Source organism: Pongo pygmaeus, chromosome 10 (genome assembly GCF_028885625.2).
Source record: "Pongo pygmaeus isolate AG05252 chromosome 10, NHGRI_mPonPyg2-v2.0_pri, whole genome shotgun sequence".
Classification (NCBI taxonomy): domain Eukaryota; kingdom Metazoa; phylum Chordata; class Mammalia; order Primates; family Hominidae; genus Pongo; species Pongo pygmaeus.
Genome location: NC_072383.2, coordinates 112050585 through 112067757, shown reverse-complemented (window position 1 = coordinate 112067757; position 17173 = coordinate 112050585). Strand labels below are relative to the sequence as shown.

Below are 17173 nucleotides of genomic sequence, written 5' to 3'. Positions count from 1 at the left end.
ACAGCTGCCAGCCTTCAACTTGATGAGCCCCTCCCACCGCACGTTGCCCCTGACAGTTCCTCTGCCTGGGGCCCGGACCCCTTCACCTAAGTCACTCTGCCTTCATTATTCAGCTCTCTGCTCAGGCACTCATCCTCAGGGAAGGCCTCCATGCCACCGCGCCAGCCAGGTGAGGCAACCGTTTGTTCCTGGATAGCCTCTCTTGGAACACAGCCATCTTTACACATTGACACCAGTGCAAGAACTTGATGGATTTCTGCACCGCCCAAGAGACAGGACAGTGGGGCATAGGTTTTCTACCTGTTGCTCCTGGTACCAAGCATAGTGCCTAGCACCACAGGTCACTCAACAGATGTCTAGCATCCTCCCCTTAGCTATGAGGACAGTGACAGGACCCAAGTGGAGTGTGGCCACCGAGCTGCTGCACTTGTGTCCAACATCTGACCACCCCCTGCTGGCCCTCTGGGGCTGGCAGCAAAGTTTGAATGACTTGGTACAAAAAGCGCACAGGAAGTTATGTGTTCCTGCGGCCTCCCTCTCCCCAACCCACCACCCAGGCAGCACCTACCTCATCAGCCTGACCATGGAGTCCATGTCTTGTACCAGTGACTGGTTCCGCCGGAAGATCTGGGCCCGGGGGCTCCCGTCATAAGAAAACCAGTCCCCATACTGGGCCACTAGGGCCTGCAGCCCACTGGCATTGAACACAGTCTCGAAGGACCTGCAGGGGACAAGGATGGTCACCCGTGACCCCCCACTGGCCTCACTCAGCCAAGGCTGTGGCCAGGGAGGCGAGGAGCAGTCACACCAGGACATTATCACTTACAACTACGACATTCAGGCGGGGCGCAGTGGCTCACACCTATAATCCCAATACTTTGGGAGGCCGAGGCAGGCAGATCACCTGAGCTCAGGAGTTTGAGACTAGCCTGGCCAACATGGTAAAACCCTGTCTCCACTAAAAATACAAAAATCAGCCAGGCGCGGTGGTGCGCGCCTGTAATCCCAGCTACTCGGGAGGCTGAGGCAGGTGACTCACTTGAACCTGGAAGGTGGAGGTTTCAGTGAGCCGAGATCGAGCCATTGCACTCCATCCTGGGCGACACAGCGAGACTCCGTCTCAAAAAAAAATTGGCCGGCATGGTGGCGCGTGCCTGTAATCCCAACTACTCGGGAGGCTGAGGCACAAGAATCACTTGAACCCGGGAGGCGGAGGTTGCAGCGAGCTGAGATCGCACCATTGCACTCCAGCCTGGGTGACAGAGCGAGACTCTGTCTCAAAAAACAAACAAACAACAACAACAACAACAAAACCAACTGTGACATTTGGGATAACAATAATGTCTTCCATTTGTGCTGGGGGGTGGCTTGGTGGTGTGGCCAAGCTTGGGCTCTGGGGCCCAAAAGACATGGCTTCAAATCCTGCCTTCAGTTCGGGTGTGGTGACTTATGCCTATAATCCCAGCACTTTGGGAAGCCGAGGCAGGCAATCACTTGAGGTCAGGAGTTTGAGACTAGACTGGCCAACATGGTGAAACCCTGTCTCTACTGAAAAGAGAAAAATTAGCCAAGGATGGTGGCTGGCGCCTGTAATCCCAGCTACTCAGGAGGCTGAGGCAGGAGAATCACTTGAGCCCAGGAGGCGGAGGCTGCAGTGAGCTGAGATTGCGCCATTGCACTCCAGCCTGGGTGACAGGGAGAGATTCTGTCTCAAAACAAAAAACAAAAAACAAATCCTGCCTTCACCATTCGCCAACAGGGGAAGCTTGGGAAAGTGAGGTACTTTCTCAGGGCCTCAGTTTCATCATCTGTGAGATGGGAACAGGAACTCTAGCGACCACTTGTGGCAGTTTTAAGAGTCAAATGAGAAAATGCAGGTAAAGTAAGTGAGCCTCAGGAGGTGACAGCTGTACAGCCCAGTAAGGCAGATCCAGTCAGAGACCCTGGCAGGGGCCAGTCCCTGAGCCTGGCCACCCCACACCACCCTGCTCTGGGTGTTAGAACCAGAGGTCACATGGATGCTGACTTAAGTCATGCAACTACACTGCCAAACTGTCTGGGCTCTCCTGGCCAGAAAAGGGGGTAGGCTGGGATTCTTCGTTCTGTGGGTTTAAAAATATTGCCTAGGAAGGAGCTGGGCAAGGAGTGAGGTGGATGCCCTGGAGGGTGACGGGGAGCGGGGTGAGAAGGCACGCACGGTATGTTGTAACTGGCCCAGTAGGTCTTCTGATAGAGCTCCGAGGTCTTGTCAGCCACCACCACCATGCCGCTGAGATAGAGAAAAGAGATGGGGTGGAGGTGATCAGAAAAGGGGCTCCTGTGGGCACTGCCCTGCTCGGGGAGCCCCGATGGCTCCCCATTGCCTGGGGGATGGATTAAGTCCTGAACTTCAGCCCCCACCAGGGACACCTTCTCTTCTAGCCACACCCTCCTGAGATCGTTCACTTCCTGCGCAGCGCCAGCACAGCTCTGGGCCTTCACCCTGGCAGTCCCCTCGGCCCCCAGCCTCCACCCCTCCCTCCCAGGGTACGCACGGGATCTGCTCCAGGATGGTGAGCACCCGGCTCCCGGGGCTGGGCCCACCCGGGATGAACGCCTTGTAGTCCACAATCATCCACTGGTTGTTATACCTGCCGGGCAGGGGGAGGGAGGACTGAACAGAGCCTGAAGCCACCTCCCCAGCTTTCCCCACCCCGCAGTGTCCCACTCAGCTAGGAATCACAGGAAGTGGGCCTGGGGGTGTCCGGCCATTCAACTGACACCTGGACACTGCAGCATGACAAGGTATCCACAAACTCCTCTCATGTCATGCTGCTTGACTGTTCCAGAATATTCTATGGCTCCCTAGGTCAGTTCCTCTGCTGGACGCTGTAAGACCTGCACTGCCCAGTTCCAGTGTCTCTGGCTCACAGGCCCCGCCACCCACCGATGTTCACCTCCTCAAACAGCCCTCCCCGCTGTCCCCTTGAGAGTCTTCAGGTTCCAAGTGCTCTCTGTGTACTGCCACCAAGGCACCCCTTCCTAGGCTGAGGAGCCTGCAGGGGAGGGGCAAATCCTTTCTTTACCTAGCCTCAGTCTCCCCATGTATGAAACAAAGGAGGGTGTGGGGTGTGTGGCCTGGGTGCCACATCTGGTCCCCTGAAGTCTGAGTGTTAAAGGGGAGGTTGGTCTATCTCTTGGTGCAGGGAAAGCCACAGGGCCAGAAGCCCACTCACGTGCCGCTGTTGAACCTCTTGAAGATGTCTGCCCAGGTGGCCCCATCCAAGGCCAGGCGGTTGGCCACGATGTTGCGTACCCACTCCAGCACACAGCCCCTGGGCTGCACATACTTCCACAGGGCTGGGTTCTTGTTGCCAATGGTGGTCTCCAGTGTTACCTGTGGGAAGGTCAAGGGGGCCGCTGCACAGCCTAGGCATGCTGCCACCAAGTGGCAGTACTTCATCAGTTATGGCTCCTAAATTTTTTTTTTTTTTTTTGAGATGGAGTCTCACTCTTGCCCAGGCTGGAGTGCAGTGGTGCAATCTCAGCCCACTACAACCTCCGCCTCCCAGGTTCAAGCAGTTTTCGTGCTTCAGCCTCCCTAGTAACTAGGATTACAGGCACGTGCCCCTACGCCTGGCTAATTTTTGTATTTTTAGTAGAGGCAGGGTTTCTCCATGTTGGCTAGGCCGGTCTCAAACTCCTGACCTCAAGTGATCCGCCCACCTCCGCCTCCCAAAGTGCTGGGATTACAGGTGTTAAATACTTACTTAATCTGCCGGGCATGGTGGCTCACACTTTGGGAGGCCAAGGTGGGTGGATCACCTGAGGTCAGGAGTTCCAGACCAGCCTGGCCAACATGGTGAAACCCTGTCTCTACTAAAAATACAAAAATTAGCCAGGTGTGGTGGCATACACCTGTAATCCCAGCTACTGGGAAGGCTGAGGCAGGAGAATCACTTGAACCCAGGAGACAGAGGTTGCAGCGAGCCCAGATCGTGCCACTGCACTTCAGCCTGGGTAACAAAAGAAGAAATAAATAAAAATAAAAACTCATATCCAGTTGAGACACACGTTCCCCACTGGTTCCTTGGACAAGCACGGAGGAGGATTTGGGATCATGCATCTAGCTTTGCCCTGGGGAACAGCCCCTGAGAGGCCCAAAGAGCTGCTCCCATGAACCCACTCCCTCACCAAGCTGGGCAACCTCCCATTCCCACCCCTTTCCCACAGTTCTGCATGAAAAGTTGCACGGCCTGAGGCTGTCAGCCTGGCAGATGCAGCAGTCAGAGGACTAGGAGGCCTTACAACAGGAGAGGCCCTCAGTCTTCCTCCAGCCTTGGGGCAGGCAGGATGCCCACCGCTGCCTCCGATTGGCTCCTCTCCCTTCTCCATCTCCTCCTGGAACCCTTGGCTGCCTTCAGCATATTTGAAAAGTAAAGCTTAGTTCTTGTGAGTTAAAAACCAAATCAGACAAAACTCATGTAATCCCAGCTATTTGGAGGCTGAGGCACGAGAATCACTTGAACCTTGGAAGCGGAGGTTGCAGTGAGCTGAGATTGTGCCACCGCACTCCAGCCTGGGCAACAGAGAGAGAGCCTATCTAAAAAAAACCAAAAAACAAAAAACAAAACAAACAAAAACACACACACACACACACACAAAAACAAAAAAAAAACCACCACCACCACCACCAACAAAAAGCTCAGAACAGCTAAAAGATAGCCGTATCCATAAATGTGATTTTTTTTTCTCTTTAAAGAGGAAAAAAAAGGCTGGACACAGTGGCTCAGCACTTTGGGAGGCCAAGGGGGTCAGATTGCTTGAGCCCAGGAGGTCAAGACCAGCCTGGGCAACATGGCAAAACCTATCTCTACAAAAAATAAAAAAATTAGCCAGGCATGGTGGCAGGCGCCTATAGTCCCAGTTACTTGGGAGGCTGAGATGGGAGGATCGCTTGAGGCTGGGGTGATAGAGGCTGCAGTGAGCTGTGATCATGCCATTGCACTCAGGCCTGCATGACAGTGTGAGATCCTATCTCTGAAAAAAAAAAAATCCTGAAATTTGGTATTTCTTTCCACTGTTGACGTGACACACAACAGTGGTATTAGCAGTCACTGGGACTGTCACTGTCAGAAATCACAGATGTTTTTCCACCAGATTACAAGGCTGTACATACCTTAAAGTATCATTTGTGCACCTTGCTTCTTCTGATTTATGGTATTTATCACACCTGCTGCTGGATCTTATTATTCAGTGTGTTAATAAAGCAGCACATATATACTAAAAGTTTACTTACATTTTGATAACCATATTTCACTATAACTGGTTTCCTCCATAATCCTATACATTTTGTTTTATGTGTCTAAAAACACTAATCTGCCAGGCATAGTGGCTCACACCTATAATCCCAGCAATTTCGGAAGCTGAGGTAGGAGGATCCCTTCAACCCAGGAGTTCGAGACTGGCCTGGGAAATATAGCGAGAACTCATTTCTACAAGAAATTTAAAAATTAGCTGAGCATGGTGGCATGTGCCTGTAGTCCCAGCTACTCAGGAGGCTGAGGCGGGAGGATCGCCTGAACCCAGGAGGTGGGAGGTTGCAGTGAGCCATGATCACGCCACTGCATTCCAGCCTGAGTGACAGAGAGAGACCCTATCTCTATGAAAATAAATAAATAAATTAATAATAAAAATTAAAACACTATTCTGAGAAGAGGGCCAACAGCCTCCCGGATTGCCCAAGGCGTTTATGGCACAAAAACAGTTAGGCACCCTGATGGAAGGGAAGTTTCCTGCCCAGATCCTTTCCTGGTAACCAGGTGGAACCATTTCACGTGTCCCTCCCCAGCTGCCTCAGTCCTCTTCCTCACCTGGGCCACAGCACGGGGGTTCCCTCACCCACCGCCTGGCCCTCTCTTGTCTCGTTCCACACTCAGAAAAAAGCAAGGATCAGACAAGAAGAAGAGTCCCCAACCCTCCCGTCCCCGCAGGGAGCTGGCATTCTCTGCGCTAAGGGTGTTTTTTAGAGTGATGTTTTTTCTCCTCTGTCTCGTTGCCCTGGAGATCAAAGGGTTCACTTTCTCAGCGAGGGGTGCCAGGGACAGATTTCTAAACAAGTCTGGACTGCAGCCAGGAAAAAAGATGAAAACAGCACACTGTAAACAGCCTCTATTCAGCAAACCTGGTCAGGTCAGAGGGGCTCTGAGGAAAGCAAGAGGGAGGCAGGAGGAGAGAGAAGCGGTGGGGATGTGGGGGTGGGGGGGGCACAGTTATCCTGAATACATAAAAACAAGTGAGGTCACTGAGGTCACGGATAGTCCCAAACATCCCCAAGTCCAGCCTTTCCTGACAACCAGGGTTACATGCAGAGTCCCAGGCCATCTGCAGGTTTTGGAGTCCCTGTGCGGGGCCTGGGGGTCTACGTTTAAACACGCCCTTGTGGTGGTCCAAGTCCCCAGAGCAGGGGAAGGGCGAGTCTGGGCTCTGAATGGCAGGTGGGGCAGCGTCCACCTCGTCCTCCGCTGCACCCCTGGCTCCTACATGGCACCCAGCACTGGGCCGCAGCCTGGTCCCCACTGGCTGCAGGAATCAATCCTGCCGGCTCAGAGCCGCCGTGTGACAAACACCCCAGGAACAGAGGAGACACGAGAAGGGGACTCACCAGTCCGCTGCCCAGGATGTAGAAGTCGTCACAGGAGAAGATGGTGCCGGGGTAGGAGGAGAAGACCAGCTTGCTGCCGGGAACCAGCGGGTAGTCCCCTGTGCGGGCACAGCAAGCCAGGGATGCTGGTCAGACAGGCTCAGGTGGAGGCCCCTGCACCCCACCTAACAAGACTCAGATCTCAAGGTGGGGCACAGGCAGGGCTCCGAGGAAGCCCCCACTGTGTCCTTTTTGTCAATTAGCAAATGAGGTCATTGGGCATAGAAAAGTGCATATGTGTGCAAGTAAAAATAAAAGCTAGCAGCAAAACTTATATAGTTGGTCCTCCATGTCCGTGGGTTCCACATCCTTGGATTCAATGGACTGGGGACCAAAAATACTAGGAAAAAAACATGATTAAAAAGAAACAACATGGCCAGGTGCAGTGGCTCACACCTGTAATCCCTGCACTTTGGGAGGCCGAGGCAGGCGGATCCCGAGGTCAGGAGATCGAGACCATCCTGGCTAACACGGTGAAACCCCGTCTCTACTAAAAATACAAAAAATGAGCCAGGCGTGGTGGCGGGCACCTGTAGTCCCAGCTACTTGGGAGGCTGAGTCAGGAGAATGGCATGAACCCAGGAGGCAGAGCTTGCAGTGAGCCGAGATCGCGCCACTGCACTCCAGCCTGGGTGACAGAGAGAGACTCCGTCTCAAAAAAAAAAAAAGAAATAACACTAAAAGATAAAACAAATTTTAAAAATACAGTATAACAACTATTAACATAGCATTGTATTAGGTCTTATAAGTAATCTAGAGATGATTATAGGATATGGGAGGATATGTATATGTTATAGGTAAACAGTTGGCCGTGTTATAGAAGAGACCTGAGCTTCCACAGGGGCTCCTGGAGCCAACCCCCTCCCCAATACCAAGGGACAACTCTGTGTGTGCGGGGGTATGTGTGTATGTGTTAAATATATATACTCAGATAGATAGACAAACAGATAGATATTTTGTTCACTGGACACTTTTTTTTTTTTTTTGAGACAGTTTCGCTCTTGTTGCCCAGGCTGGAGTGCAGTGGGGCGATCTCAGCTCACTGCAACCTCCGCCTCCCAGTTGTAAGCCCTTATCCTGCCTCAGCCTCCCGAGTAGCTGAGATTACAGGCCCACTCCCTGCAGGTACCCTCACCCCTGCCCTAGAACTCCTTCTACCCGAAGCCCATCCCTTGACAAGTGCTAGTCTGGTTTTATGCATTGTCTGCGGCAGGCCTACTGTGACCTCACGCTTATGCTGGAAGTTCATTGCCCTGTGATCTTGTAAATTGACTCCTTATACCCACCCTGCATGGGGGCAGGGAATTATCATCTGCACTTTGCAGATAAGGCAATCTGAGACTCAGAAAGGCTAAGTAACTTAGCAGAGGCCAAACAGTTAAATGGCTGAGCAGGGATTCTACCGAGGCTCTTCCTCCAGTGCTCCACAGTTCTGGGTGCAGCTCTCTGAATTATCCTTTGTCTTTTTTTTTTTTTTTTTTTTGAGACAGTCTTGCTCTGTTGCCGAGGCTAGAGTGCAGTGGGGGGATCTCGGGGGATCTCAGCTCACTGCAACCTCTGCCTCCCAGGTTCAAGTGATTCTCTTGCCTCAGCCTCCCGAGTAGCTGCAATTACAGGCATCTACCACCATGTCCAGCAAATTTTTGTATTTTTAGTAGAGAGAGGGTTTTACCACGTTGGCCAGTCTGGTCTCGAACTCTGCCCTCAAGTGATCCACCAGCCTCGGCCTCCCAGAGTGCTGGAATTATAGGCATGAGCCACCGTGTCTGGCCCGAATTATCTCTTCCACATTAAGTCTTTGCACTTTAAAACAAAGGGACCAGTAGGCCGGGCGCAGTGGCTCACGCCTGTAATCCTAGCACTTTGGAAGGCCAAGGTCAGGAGGCCAGGAGTTTGAGACCAGCCTCACCAACATGGTGAAACCCCATCTCTACTAAAAATACAAAATTAGCCAGGTGTGGGGTGCATGCCTGTAGTCCCAGCTACTCAGGAGGCTGAACTGGGAGAATTGCTTGAACCTGGGAGGCGGAGGTTGAAGTGAGCCGAGATTGTGCCACTGCACTCCAGCCTGGGCAACAGAGTGAGACTGTGTCTCAAAAAAAAAGGAAAGAAAAGAAAAGGAAAAAGGCATAGTGGGACCCAGCACAGAGGCTCACACCTGAAATCCCAGTGCTTTGGGAGGCTGAGGCAGGAGGATCACCTGAGGCTAGAAGTTTGTGACCAGCCTGGGCAACACAGCGAGACCCTGTCTCAAAATAAATAATTTGAAAAACAAAACGCATAGTGGACCAAACATGGCAGTACTGGCAGCTCTCCAAGGCAGCCTAGTGGGCAAAAGAAGGAAGTCGCAAATAATTTATACAGTATAATCTTAATTATGATTTTTTAAAAACTCAGAAAGCAAACATTTTAGAGCAGTGAAACTATTCTGTATAATACTACAATGATGGGTATAGCACCCCATTCCATGCATGAAGCCCAACCTTGCAAAATTTTTTTTTTTTTTTGAGACAGAGGCCCACTCTGTTGCCTAGGTTGGAGTACAGTGGCATCATCTTGGCTCACTGCAACCTCTGCCTTCGTGGTTCAAGGAATTCTGGGGCCTCAGCCTCCCAAGTAGCTGGGATTACAGGTGTGCGCCACCACGCCCAGCTAGTTTTTGTATTTTTAGTAGAGATGGGGTTTCACCATGTTGGCCAGGCTGGTCTTGAACTCCTGGCCTCAAGTGTTCCACCTGCCTCGGCCTCCCAAAGTGCCGGGTTTACAGGTGTGAGCCATTGTGCCCAGGCAAGGTACATTTTTTAAAGTCTAGGAGAAAACATAACCAAATGTTCACAGAAATTTTCTCTTTTGGGTTGTGGAGTGTTTGAGTGATTTTCATTGTGAGAGTGTTCTGGTGGATTCTCCAATGTTCTATAACATACCTGTATGACTTATACAGTTTTTAAAAGCTATTAAAATCTTAATGGATATATAGCAATGAGAATGATAGATCTACAGCTACATACAGTAATACAGATGAATCTCACAGATTGCAGAACAAATGAGCACACACTACACGATTCCATTCATATGACATTCAAAACCAGGCAAACCTAACCTATTCTGTGAGAAATCAGGATAGGCGGTTGGATCACTTGAGGTCGGGTGTTCACGACCAGCCTGGCCAACATGGCGAAACCCCATTTCTACTGAAAATACAAAAATTAGGTGGGTGTGGTGGTGTATGCCTATAATCCCAGCTACTCGGGAGGCTGAGGCAGAAGAATCGCTTGAACCTAGGAGGTGGAGGTTGCAGTGAGCCGAGATTGCACTACTGCCCTCTAGTCTGGGTGACAGAGCAAGACTGTTTAAAAAACAAACAAACAAACAAACAAAAACAGAAATCAGGATAGAGATGATGCTGGGGTGGGGGTGTGCCTGGAAAGGGATATGAGGGAAGCTTCTAGGGGCTGGGAATGTTCTGTTTCTCCAGATGGATGCTATACACAGGTGTGTTCCACGTGCAAGAAATTCAAGTTGTACACTTACGGTGTATACGATTTCCTGTATAAATGTCAATTTAGTGTTTACTTAAATTTCAATGAATGGACATTAGGTTGTTACCAAACCACTGTGACACCAGACTTGCTTATACACACTCCCCATGCAGAAGCTGAAATGTCTCTCTAGGGACAGATTGAGTCAGAGAATTGCTGGATCACTGGAGTGACAGATTTTGAATTTTATTAGATGCCAGCTGGATTCTTCTTAAAAGTAGCTGTGCCAACACATACTCCCATTAGCAATGAATAAGGCTGGACACTTCCCCACCTCCTCACCAGCTCCTGGTCCCATCACGTTTTTACATTTGGCCACGAAGGAGGTACTGCAAACATTTGGCAGTGGTATCCCTGGGGCTGATGCTGGGGCCTGGGATGAAGGATGTGGCACTATGGAGGACTTTGGCCTTGACTGCAAACTGTTTTTTTCTTTATTAGAGACAAGGTCTTGCACTGTCATCCAGGCCGGGGTGTCATGGCGTGATCACTGTTCACTGCAGCCTCAACCTCCTGGGCTCTAGCAATCCTCCTGCTTCGAATTCCCAAGGTGCTGGGAATACAGGGATGGGCCACCGCGCCCAGCCAGTTTTCACATTTGACAGGAAGAATGTATTTATGCACTCATTGCAATTGGTTGTTTGCAAAAATAGCTCTAATTCTTCCCATGCCTGCATCCAAGCCATGTGCGATGTGACTCTGCAGTTCCTCATAGCAAATGGTGGAGCCTATTCTCCCATCTCTTGAGCCTGGGCTGGCCACCTGACTTGATTTGGATAAAGAATGCTGTGTCAGCCAGGTGCGGTGGCTCACACCTTTAATCCCAGTACTTTGGGAGGCTGAGGCGGCTGTATCACCTGAGGTCAGGAGTTCAAGACCAGCCTGCCCAACATGGCAAAACCCCGTCTCTACTAAAAATACAAAAATTAGCCAGACACAGTGGCACGCACCTATAATCCCAGCTACTTGGGAGTCTGAGGCAGGAGAATCGCTTGAACCCAGGAGGCAGAGGTCACAGTGAGCTGAGACTGTGCCACTGCACTCCAGCCTAGGCAACAGAACAAGACTCTGTCTCAAAAAAAAAAAAATGCTGTGTCAAGCCAGGTGTGGTGGCTCACACCTGTAATCCAAGCACTTTAGGAAGCCAAAGTGGGCAGATCACTTGAGGTCAGGAGTTCAAGACCAGCCTGGCCAATATGGGAAAACCCTGTCTCTACTGAAAATATAAAAATTAGCTGGGCATGGTGATGCACGCCTGTAGTCCCAGCTACTCGAGAGGCTGAGGCAGGAGAATTGCCTGAACCCGGGAGGCAGAGGTTGCAGTGAGCTGAGATCATGGCACTGCACTCCAGCCTGGGCACCAGAGCAAGATTCTGTCTCAAAATAAAAAGAAAAGAATGCTGTGTCAGTTTCACCAAGGTCTCAAGAGGCCTTCACCATATCCTGCCCCAATGCTACATGAACAGGCCTGTGCTCACCTGCTCATGATGAAAGACCATATAGCCCAGCTGTCCCCATCACCCTGGCTGACAATCAACCCAGACAAGAGAAGAGGCCATCCCAGTCCAGCCATCCTGCCCCAGCTGACCTGCCAGCGGACTGCTGATGCATCAGCGAGCCTAGCCAAGATCAGCCTGGCCCAGCCCAGAAAACCAAAACCACCTAGCTGACCCATAGAGGCAGGAGCAAAAAATAAATAGCGGTTATTTAAGCTGTTGTTGTTTTAAATTTTGGGGTAACTGGTTAAGCAGCAATAGGTAAAATAAAAAAGGCAATAAAAATGTAAAACAAGATGAACTGGCTAGGCGTGGTGGTTCACATAAGTAATTGCAGCACTTTGGGAGGCCAAGTCAGGAGGATCACTTGAGCCCAGGAGTTTGAGACAAGCCCGGGCAACATAGTGAGACTCCATCTCTTAAAAATAAAAAAAATAAACAAATTAGCTGAGGGTAGTGGTACACATTTGTAGTTCCAGATACTTGGGAGGCTGAGACAGGAGGATAATCTGAGCCTGAGAAGTCAAGGCTACAGTGAGCCACGACTGTGCCACTGCACTCCAGCCTGGGCAGCAGAGCAAGACCCCAACTCAAAGAGAAAAAAACAAAACCAAGATGAACTCTTGGAATATCCCTGCAGTGACTCCGTGTGTTGGGAGGGTTTCCAAGGCCCACACCTCCTAGGACCACTCCCCACGTGTGTGCCCACCCTCTTGCTCATCCCCCAGACACACCCACACCCACCTACCCCGGGGGCCTTCCCGGAACTGGAGCCAGTACTTCTTGATGACACGCAGCATGTGCTGGTAGTTGTTCCAGGTGTTGTGGGCGACCAGGAGGTCACCCTGGCCAGGGAGCAGCTTGATGAGGGCAGAACAGGAGCCGGAGCCCAGAGAAGGTTTGATCTTGGTCTTGTTCAGGGCCAGCTCCAGGTCTTCCAGGTCCCCAGAGAGCTGCAGCAGGCTGAGGAGGGCCAGGGCACCAGAGGGTTACCACGCCTGCTGTGAGTGCTGTTATGTACTCATTTTGCAAAGGAGAAAGCTGAGGCTCTGGGAGGTCAGCTGACTGTTCCGAGGCCACAGAGCCAGGGAGTGGCAGGGTTGATGCTGGAACCCAGGTCTGTCCGACTATGAGTGTGTGGCCCTTTTTCCCACCCTGTTCACTCTGGGGGTGGCACTTACAGGAACCCCAAGGGTTTGATGGTGAACTTCCCAGCTGGGAAGCTCACACGGCCTTCGTAGCTGTCCTCCAGGCCTTTCAGCTGCAGGAGGGTCAGCCGCACCTAGGGGAGGGGGCGGGGTCAGAGGGAGGGTGAGGCCTCTCCTCCAGGCTCACACCTTCTCCTTCAATGGGAGGGGCTCTGGCCTGGGGGTTCAGACAGAGCAGGAGGCCCGGGGGTACCCTCCAGACTCCAGCCAGCCTTGACTCCCCCAAACTACCACCCACCCCTCCATGCTGAGCACTCTCCGGCTTTCAATGAATCAACTCTATGTCTCTGCCCTGTGTTAACCCCAAATCAGCCCCACTTAAGAGCCTAATTCAAAAGCCATCTCTTCTAGGATGCCGCCCAGCCTGGCCTGGCCTCTTGCCAACTGCTCCTGTTCTGAGTTCAGTACTGACGGTATTGCTGCCTCGGGCACCTGTCGCATGCATCTGACTTCTCCCCATTGTCATCGTTTTGCCTCAACATCCTATAGCCATAAAGTTTCATCACTGTGTCCCTCATGGGGCCTTGGCCAGGCACACTGGGCACTTAGTAAGCATCTGCAAGATGGATGGGTGGGTTGTTGGATGGATGGATGGATGGATGGGTGGGTGGATGTATGTATGTACGGGTGGGTGAGTGGGTTGACAGGTGGGAGGTGGATAGATGGGTGGATGAGTGGGTGGGTGGGTGGGTGGATGTATGTATGTATGGGTGGATGGATGGATGATGGATGGATGGGTGCGTGAATGGATAGATATGTAGATGAGTGAGTGGGTGGGTGGGTGGATGGATGGATGGATGGAGGATGGATGGATGGGTGGGTAAATGTGTGGGTAAATGAATGGATGGATGAGTGAGTGAATAGATGGATAGGTAGATGGGTAAGTGGGTGGGTGGGTGGGTGGGTGGATGGATGGATGGATGGATGGATGGATGGATGGATGCATGGATGGGTGGATGGATGGGTGGTGGATGTGTGGAATGGACAAATAGATGGGTTGGTGGTAGAAGAGTCTGTCTTAGGGTGTGAGTAGGTGGGTGGGTGAACAGTGAGAAGTTCTACAGAGGAAAATGGTGCAAACCTGGCCTAGGCTAGGCAGACATGCTAACAGGCATTGATGGCCACTTTACAGAGACAGCCTGTTGTTTGTACCTCACAGTAAACACCTGACATTTTCCAGGGAATCCATAAATAACTGACTTTTCCAATGATGGCCTAGCCAGTGGCCCAAAGGCAGAGCGCCTGCCTGGGCCTCTCCGTTAGCTGCCAGCTGATCAGCAGCTCACTCAAGGAAAGGAAAACAAAATTCGCTGTGTCCAGACTTTCTGGGATTTTCTGGTTTTCCCCTTCCCCTCTTTCTCATACTGTCTTTACTTGCATCCAGTGTAATCAGTCTACCAAGCAACCTCCCATGTATGCAAGCAAAACACCATGCTAACAATTGACTATTTGTTTTTAGTCATTATTTAACAGTAGGTAGGCTGGGATGGATGGCTGGAGTTCCAGCAAGTGGACAGATGGAGACTGGGCAGATGGATGAGTGGCAGGTCGGCTAGGAGGGATGGAGATGATGATGGAAACAAGGGCGGTTGGGCAGTTGGACATGCCACAAGGCTGGCCAGGACAGCAGGGGACAGAATGGCTGGCCAGCTGGAAGCCCCTTCCCACCAAGCGTGGCAGCCGGACTCACCTGGTGCCAGTAAGCTGAGTCTGGGTTTGACTCCATCTCTTCCTGCATCCACTCTAGGTTGGCCTCCAGGAAGCTCTTCAGCCTCTCGCAGTAGCCGACTTCATACTCGAAGGGGCCGCAGTAATTCACCACCGTGTTCATCCAGTGCATGTAGATGAGCTGTGGGGTAGGGGGTGGGCGAGGCAAGGGCAGGCAGCTGGGGTGCTCTCTTCCCTGAGAGCCCCCCACCCAGGCTGCCCAGAGTGGAGGCTGCTGGGGTGGCCACCTGAGCCCTTGCTCATGCTGTCCTCTCCCTGGAGGCTCCTCTCCCTGCCCAGCTCTGCCCCGGATAGGGACCCCAGGCCCCTGAAAGTTACCCTGAGAGCCTTTAGCCTGCAAAGCCTATAACTGATGGCACCACCTCTGCTACTGGGGACCCCAAACTATATGTGTGTTCAGTTAGTCAATCCATGAATTTTTTTTTTTAGCACCTATTATGTTCCTTTCTAAGCACTGAGGACACAGCAGGGAACAAAACAGCAATACCCCTGCTGACTCCACTTGGCAAGAGAATGCCATGCCAGCTTCACCCAGACCTCATGCGGCCCTCCGCACTTCCCACCGAGATGCCACCTGCATGAGTCCAGGCTCGCCTGCTGGGGGACAAAAGACCACGTAGCCTGGTCATCCCCGTGAGTGAGTGGCAGCACTCACTGCCTCAGGATTGATGGCTTCATGACTGCTGCTCTATCACCACCTCACTGAAACACATCCAAATCCTGTTCATCCTTCAAGGCCCACTAAGACACCACCTCCTCCATGCAGGCCTCCATGAATTCCACAGCATTTCCCCACTGCCTGTCCTATACCAGGTTCTGGGCCGGGATCAGGGGACACAGTTGGGGACAAGACATATTACCACCCACGAGAAGCCCACAGGCTGGAGGGGGAGGCAGCAGGGCACACTAGTTAGGAGCGAGACATGGGTTAGACAGAGCTGAGGTTGAATGGTGCCTCGTCTGTGGACTGGCTGGCTGACCTTGTGAAAGTAGCTTCACCTCTCTGGGCCCAAGCCTGCCCATCCATCCAGGGGAGGTGCACATGCTTCCCTCAGGGGTTTAGGGTGGAGGCTCAGTGAGACATTGTGGGCAAAGTGCCTGGCACATGGGCCTGGGATTTCTGACATGAGAGCCACTTGTGGCCTTGCCTCAGTGTCCCCAGCAGGCCGTGAGCCCCTTGAGAGACTGAACCGTGTCTCACTGACCACTGAGCACCCAAAACAGCCCTGGCCCAGCATCTGACCACTTCCCCAGACACTAAGGTCCCAGAGGGCCACCCACAACTACGACTGGGTGTCAGAAGGAGCAGCGTGAGTTTTATAAAAAGGTGTCCCACTGGACGCTGTCCTCTGTGATGTGCTCTTTCCCCCTCGCCTCCAGGCATCTCAGATTCACCCATTTCCACTGCTTTGTCATGCTGCACTGCGCACCTCCACCTGGTCAGCCATTCACCTGCCCGTGGTGTTTTAAGGACTCCCACTTTGGGACTGCTTTGAGCACCTCATGCCCATCCGTGGGTCACCTCTAAGGTATACACCCAAGTAGTAGGGCTGCTGGGTCCTAACGCACATGCAGGTTCAACTCCACAAGTTGATGTCAACTTGTGACCCAATGCATGCCTCCATCTGCATCACGGGAGACAGCTGTCACTCCACAGCCTCACCTACTTCTTGTTTTGTTTTTTGTGTGGTTTTGTTTTGTTTCGTTTTTTTGAGACAAGGTCTCATTCTGTCACAAGGCTGGAGTACAGTGGTACAATCCTAGCTCACTGCAGCCTCCAACTCCTGAGCTCAAGCAATCCTCCCTCCTCAGCCTCCCAACATCCTGGGATTACAGGCAGGTGCTCTGCCTTTGGGCCACTGGTTAGGCCATCAATGGAAAAGTCAGTAATTTATGGATTCCCTGGAAAATATCAGGTGTTTACTGTGAAGTACACATGACAAGCTATCTCTGTAAAGTGGTCATCAATGCCTGATAGCATGTCTGCCTAGCCTAGGCCAGGTGGCTCGTACCTATAATCCCAACACTCTGGGAAGCCGAGGTGGGCAGATCCCTTGAGGTCAGGAGTTTGAGACCAGCCTGGCCAACATGGCAAAACCCCATCTCTACTGGAAATGCAAAAACTAGCCAGACGTGGTGGTGCATGCCTGTAATTCCAGCTACTCTGGAGGCTGAGGCATGAGAATCATTTGAACCCAGGGAGACAGAGGCTGCAGTGAGCCAAGATCGCGCCACTGTACTCCAGCCTAGGTGACAGAGTGAGACTCTGTCTCAAAAAAAAAAAAAAGAAAGAAAAGAAAAAGAAAATTACACTAGGTACTATCTGATACACAGAAAAAATATATAACATATTCTAAGTTATGAAGCATGATAATAAAATGAACATCCAAACTAAAACCTAGAATGGTACTGATACCATCGAGCATCCCCTAAGCTCCTCTACCCCTAGAGGCCCCTACCACCCTAAATGTGGTAGCTATCATTCCCTTTCATTCAGTCATTTATATTGAGATATAGTCA

General features: G+C 51.7%; 1 protein-coding gene across 2 annotated transcripts in view; it reads right to left on the bottom strand.

Annotated features, from left to right (window-relative positions):
• The window catches only part of PLBD2 (phospholipase B domain containing 2), a 32366-nt gene that overhangs the window by 3878 nt on the left and 11315 nt on the right, over positions 1-17173 (bottom strand). The window contains exons 3-10 of one of the 2 annotated variants that reach the window (XM_054443782.2): positions 14616-14774; positions 12899-12999; positions 12466-12680; positions 6644-6741; positions 3216-3376; positions 2535-2630; positions 2198-2269; positions 569-721 (exon numbers count right to left, since the gene is read on the bottom strand). In XM_054443782.2, coding sequence (XP_054299757.1) covers positions 569-721; positions 2198-2269; positions 2535-2630; positions 3216-3376; positions 6644-6741; positions 12466-12680; positions 12899-12999; positions 14616-14774 — 1055 coding nt within the window. The remainder of the gene's footprint in view (positions 1-568; positions 722-2197; positions 2270-2534; positions 2631-3215; positions 3377-6643; positions 6742-12465; positions 12681-12898; positions 13000-14615; positions 14775-17173) is intronic. The other variant, XM_063646753.1, reaches the window with a different exon arrangement.